Here is a 6,516-nt window from a genome sequence, read left to right on the forward strand (position 1 = left end):
CCCCCCCCCCCAAGCTGCTGATTATTGCTGAGTGACAATCAGCAAAGGTAAATTTGGCAGTGAAAAAGTCAGTGGTTGCAGCATGAGGGCTCTGTTAATCCCCAGGCTGCTGGCCATGCCAACACTCCTCACCACTGCAGAAGTGGTGTTGCCCACAAGAGGAGGGAGTGTGAAGCTGACAAGGGGACCAGGGCTATTGGAATGTGGCGTTAGCAAATCCCCAACTGCAGGGGACTCTGCAGGCCAGATCCAGCCATAGGTTGCCAGCCCCTGAATTTGAGCACAGACATGGGATGTGGTGGGGCAGGGATTTATTTCTGATTCTTCCACTAAGTTGTATGACTCTACTTTTGTATCTTACCTTTTCCATCTGTAAAGTAGGTGCTGCTGAAATGGGGGTCATTGTTGCTGGTTCAGCAATTTCCTTAAACACAGGGATTAAAAACCAGCTTCTATGATGATTTAATGTGATCTTAAAGCATTTTAGATATAAATACTAAGGTTCTTGTTATTAACTGGTAATCATAAACAGCATTAAAAATGTAAAATGCTTCATATAATGGTGTGTATGTATAAGCCTAATAAAAATGAATCTTTCCATTCTGATTATTACGAAGATATATTATTCCTTTATTATTCCATGTTTCCATTTCTAAAAGATGCATTTAATTAAAGACAAATTAAACTGAAGGAAGAGATTTCTGAATACGTTTACTGTTTCTTAGATAATCTGCAGGTACCTCTCAAAAGAAGCAAAGGAGGCCTTTACTGAGAAGCAGATGATATCTGGAATCCGTAACTTTGCTTTTCTGCTTCTCAAGACAGGTATGTATCTTGTGTGGTAGTGATGCAACACCTTACACACAATTCCTAAATGGGTAAGGAGCAGAGTTTTTATTGCCTTTTTGCTTTGTCTCTAGGAAGCTCTCAGTGTTATGAGGTGTTGTCTTCTGATGTGCAGAAAAATGCCTTATCAGCATTTGTGCGACTACATGTCGTGGACAAAATGAAAACGTAAGTACTGCAGGGGCTCTAGGATGTGTAAGAACAGCGTTAATTCCCGAGGGATGCTAGGGTGTGTGGACACAAACGTTGGTTATGTAAGTGCATTACTGTAATAGGCCTGCAAATATGCAAGGATGACATCCAACACACCAGATTTACTTGAATCCAAAACAAGATTTTTACTTCAGTCATGGGGGTGGGGGATTTTAGATTTGAGTACCTGTTTGAGGCTGGTGGTGGTTCACCTTTGGCTTCAGCCTGAGATCAAAGCTGGAGCTGAGCTGTTGGGGTGGCTTGTGCGATGGGGGAGGGGACAGGGGGGAAAACCAGAGGTGTGTGGCTTAGAGTGGGTGGGAAGCATGGAGGAGGCCACACATCCTACCTTCTTCCCCTGCTGCCTGCCCTCCCCACTCCCCTGCTGCTGACCTTTGGCTCTGGGTCTGATCCCTTTGGCCCTGACCCGGCTGGGTCTGGAGCTGCCAGCACTTTTTCCCCCCTGGCTGGGCTGGGGTTGGGGCCACTGCTGACTATGCTGGTGCTAGAGCTGCAGCAGAAGGTAAGCAGTGGGGGGATGTAGGGGGGATGTGTGGGGTGGCAAGGGACGTGCATAGTTATGAGGGGGCAGGTGGTAAGGGGGCACATGGGAGAGGGCAGGCAGCAACAGGGAGGTGGGTGGCAAGTGGCAGGGGGGTAGGCACCTGAGGGGGCAAGTGGCTGGGGGAATAGGTAGGAACCAGGGGGCAGGTGCAAGGGGCCAAGGAGCTGGGGATCAGGCAGCAAGTGAGGCAGGAAGCGAGGAACAGGCACAGGCATGGGGGCAAGGAGTGGGGGTCTGGCCGTTGCCCCTGGCTGCTGCTTTGTGGGGAATGCAATTTTAAGATGTCCCTCCAATAATTGGATTCTAGACATGGAAAATGATAACACGTTTAGAATTTTCCTATGAAGTTTCCATATTTTAGAATCTGATTATTGGAGGGTCATCTTAAATTTGAAGTCATCTTGTATTTACCCAAATCCAGTAATTTCCTCAAATAAGATCTGCAGCTTTTAAAAGCTTGATGTCATCTTTTCATTTTATGTGGCTTGTGGAACCCAAAATGGGGAATTTACAGTGCCAGTAGCTGGTTCCTCCCTCGTTTTACCCCTTATCTGGCCGTTTTGGAGGTCCCTGGCAGGATATTCAGATAAACAGGATTGTGTTCAATGTACACATGCATTTTGTAATATGCTCAAATATCTATCTCGTTTTTAAAAGAAATTTTATGGGCAGCATAATAAACAGGTCATCCTTATCTCACTGGAGTATTGACTTTGGCTTTAACGTCACAAATCAAGTTAATTGGATGTTACACTTAAATTATCTGACTTTGAACAGAAAAAAAGTGGCCAGTTTAGTAAAACTTGAAATCAGTTAATACTATTCAAAAAGAGTGTGATACCTAAAATGTATAATGTACAAAATGTACACATAGGGTGTGTCTACATGAGACACTTTACTGTGCATTAGACTAAATTGTTGCAGAGTACAGTCTCACTGTCTGAATGTGTGCAGCAGTTAGGGTGCAGTAGGCTAATTTACTGCGCTGCTGGATAGTCCCATCAGGTACAGGTAGCATCTGGCAGTTCAGTAAAATACTGTGCGTAAACAGATGTGTAGATGGTGATGTCAGGATTACTCTGGTTTACTCTGGTTCAAATGGAGCTGGAGTATATTCAGTTGCATTAATTGCATGTGTAGACACGGTCATATATTATGAGATTCTTATCGTATTCAGGAGCAGAGAGGGAGGAAAGGGACTCCCACAATGTGCAATATTTCACCGGGCATATTTAGCCCTTCATTTATGAAGAATCTGCTAACAGACATTTTTCAAATTGTACATTATAAACCATTAAGTTACCCAGCACACTGTGAGAATGCAGTCTCTGTTTTGTGACTTTGTCTGATTGGATGACTTTTCAACTCAAACCCTCAGATTTCAAGATAGCCAACAACCTGCTTGTAGCCAGAACACTTGTGTAAAACCTATAAAACCTGGAACTTTCCTACAGGTCAGGGATGTGGTGAGAATGCATTAGTTTTGATATTTAGACCACTTGGAAAGTATATGTAGTGGGTACTATTCTAATCTTGTTCTTTTCGTAACATCTAGCTGTGACCGCCAAAAAGTGCTTATGAGATAAATCCCCAGCTGAAACAAATTAGTTTAAACCAGGGGTGTCAAACTTCCAGTCTGAGGAACTGTTGCATCTGGCCCACCTGCAGTCTGGTGGGATAGTGGAAGTGCACGTGCCTGGCTCCACACTGCTGCATGCCCATGGCACTGCTGACCAGTCAGAGTTCTGTACTGCCAGGCAGTGGCACAGGGCATGTGACTGCACGGGGCTGTGTTCAGGCAGTATGGATCTGGAGACATGTGTCAGCATGGAGCTGTGGCTGGACAGTGGCATGGAGCCAGGGGGCTGCCATCCATAGTCATTTCCTTGTTAATGATGCTGCATGCACCTGGGTCCAGCTCTGTGCTGCTTCCTGAACATAGTTCCATGCAGAAGCATGCCTGCACCTCCATCCCACTGCCCCACCTCAGCCCTGTGCTTCCTCGCAGACCTGGCTCTTCACTAATGCAGACCCCTGGCTCCATGCTGCCTGAATGTAGCCCTGTAGATCCAGCCCAGTGCCTGGGGTGAGTTGGACATCCCTGGTGTAAATTCTTGCAATTTATTGGAGCTTGTAGTGAGTTACATTTACCAAGGAACTGTTTCAATTAATTTTTTTAGCAGTTTGCCATGCTAGTAAACATTGGGAAGAGACGCACAGAAGAAGGGGGGAAATGTTCTACAATTTAAACTATCCTTCAAGAGTATTTGTTTAAAATATCCATGGCCCATCATCAGTAGGCCTTCTGGAGCTCAGGACGTAGATAACACTGATGCAATTAAGGGAAAAAGGAGTTAAAATTGTATGTATGTATGTATGTATTTATTTAAATAAATAATTTGAATAGTGACAATTATTAATGATTCAATTCCAAAAGAGTAGCAGTCTTACTGTTTTGGGTTTTTTTTCTTGATCTAGGACCAATGGTGTGACTTACACTGTAAAGAAAGATGCCCTCAATAAAACAGCAGACATGTTAGGTAAGCATTGTCTTCTACCGCTATAAGACTAACACAGAGATTCTCAGTCAGGGTGCTACATCGTACAAGCACCTATGCATGCTTTACAACTCGCAGATGAACCCAGAGATTTCAATGAGGAATCAACAGGGTCAAACGCATTCTGACCCCACTGGGTCTTTCTGGGTTCTTTGCAACAGAAGAATTTAACTGGGAGATGGCGGTGGGGGGCAGGCCCTTGGCAGACACAGGTACTGGGGGAGGGGCAAGGGGTGAGAGGGTCAGGAAAGGGGCAAGTCACCTGCCTCTTTGGTCTTGTCCCTTTCACCCCCACTGCTGCTTTCTGGGCAAAAATGTATGGCAAACTTGAGAGAGAATTATAACAAATTTATAAATTTTCCATGTGTAGAATCGAATTATTCGGTAGTCATCTTAAATTCAAAGTTATCTTGAATGTGGGTAAATAAGGTATTTGGGAGAGGAGATCATAGTTAACTCCTAATAAAAATCATATGTCACTTCTGGTATTTCATTATGGTAGAAGCAAATAAAAGTGTTCATGAGCTCCGAATGGAAGTAAACCAGTTACATGTTTTTGCTTGCATAAATGACCACATCTTGTCTTTTCTTTAACTTTTTTTTGCTGTTACCTAGTTTTAAATAAAAAGCATCATGGAGAATAAGGAGTTTCATGGAATGATGCTTTTAATATTCTAGCTGTCCATATATACAGTTTACTACTTATTTTTTTCATCCCTAGATTCCAGGATACCTGTGATAAAACCTGTGACTGCAAGACTTTAATATTAAATGGTTTTACACGGTGACTGTGGACAGAATAAGCTGCAAAAAACATTGAAAAGTCCTGAACTGGAAAATGGGTAGGATGCCACAGGAGCACACATCTGGCCCTTTCCATTTTGGGAATTTTGAGTGTGCAAAAGGGAGGGAATAAATGTTCTTCAGGTGGAATACTTTCATCACCAGATAGGAACTTTGTCAGCACTGATGTTTAGAATGACATTTGTACCTTTTTATGAAAAAAAAAAATAATAAATTAAACCTTACATGTTTTGGATTATATATTTAAAGAAAAAATAGTCGCATCTACTTAAGCACTTTCCTAGGCTTACAATGACATAGTTGGTTTCAAAGTATTTTGTCAATACGTAACTGTAACAGGGAACTAAAGATTTAACATTAAAAAGGACAGTTTAGAAAAGCAGGTTGCAGGCTGTTGAGTGTCTGAGATGGTTGTTCTGCTCCTCTTTCACAACAGGTGTCCCACACCCCTTGCAAGAGGCTGCATCTGTCCTATTGCTTGATTTCTGTTTGCTAGTTGGCATCAAGAGTGAACCCAGCATGTCAGTCACCCCTGCTTGATGCACAAGAGCTGCCTCGGCATTGGCAAGGGAGACAAAGCCATGCTGGGGGTCCTTCACATGCAAGCACCACCAGTTTGGCCAGGCCTTGCAGTGTGAAGTGATTAGCACTTTTGCTGTTGAATGAGGCTTCAGATGCAGTTTCATCAGTGAGGCTGCTTGAAAGGGTGAGTGTGTGTGCAGGTGTGTGTTAGGGTTACCACGTGTCTGGGTTTTCTCGACCATGTCTTCTTTTTTGGCCCCATTCTTGTGTCCAGGCAGGTTTTTAGAATGAGAGCAAATGCTGTAGTTCTTGCCCTTTCTCTGCTTTTCTGGGTGGGGTGCTTGGGGCTGGAAGCAGCCGGCAATATGACTGGCTGTTGGGGGTCATGTGCCCTGTTCCCGAGTCCCAGTGTGTGGGCAGGCAGTGCGCCCTCGGCCTCTGCTACACATTCAAATTAAAGCTGGCTACAAAGCGGCTCCAGCCCTTAAAAACTGTAAAGCACAAACGTGATAGAGTTGGAGTGTGACTGCGAGTGTATGAATCACTTGGCATACGTGCCCGGTCTGCATTTAGTGCACAGTGTGCATCACGTACAGCAGGAGAGGTAGAACACGCAGTCAGGCCCACTGGTTGCCCCGCGCGCTGAACCTCGGCTCCCGGCACCGATTCCGGGACCTGAGGCGCTTCCGCCGACCCCACTTCCGGTGTGGGGCGGAGGGTAGAGTGCACCTCCACTCCGAGAACCCGGATTTACTTAAGAAGGGCGCAGTTCCGGCCTGAGGGGAGGCCAGGCGCATTGAATGACGCGCGGGCGCCACCACAGCACTTCCGGCGCGGACCAGAGGCAGAGTGCACGTGGCAATGGGCGCGCGAGTGGAACTAGGCTTCATCGAGGCGGCACCAGGCTGGCGCCTGGGCAGCGCGCAGTTCCCCAGCAAGGTGGGCGGGTGGCCGGCGTGGCTGGGTGAGGCCGGGCTTCCGGGCCCCGCGGCGCTGAGCTGCGGCCGCTGCGGGCAGCCCTGCGCCTTC

General features: G+C 45.8%; 1 protein-coding gene across 2 annotated transcripts in view; it reads left to right on the plus strand.

Annotated features, from left to right (window-relative positions):
• The window catches only part of GNPAT (glyceronephosphate O-acyltransferase), a 46,150-nt gene extending 40,803 nt beyond the window's left edge, over positions 1-5,347 (plus strand). For both annotated transcript variants that reach the window (XM_019527217.1, XM_019527218.1), the window contains exons 13-16: positions 726-825; positions 921-1,014; positions 4,082-4,143; positions 4,883-5,347. In XM_019527217.1, the coding sequence (XP_019382762.1) occupies positions 726-825; positions 921-1,014; positions 4,082-4,143; positions 4,883-4,926 (300 nt within the window). In that variant the 3' untranslated portion in view covers positions 4,927-5,347. The remainder of the gene's footprint in view (positions 1-725; positions 826-920; positions 1,015-4,081; positions 4,144-4,882) is intronic.
• Positions 5,348-6,516: the final 1,169 nt, after the last annotated feature.

Source organism: Gavialis gangeticus, unplaced genomic scaffold (genome assembly GCF_001723915.1).
Source record: "Gavialis gangeticus isolate Ggan-Ray unplaced genomic scaffold, GavGan_comp1, whole genome shotgun sequence".
In the NCBI taxonomy this organism is placed as follows: domain Eukaryota; kingdom Metazoa; phylum Chordata; order Crocodylia; family Gavialidae; genus Gavialis; species Gavialis gangeticus.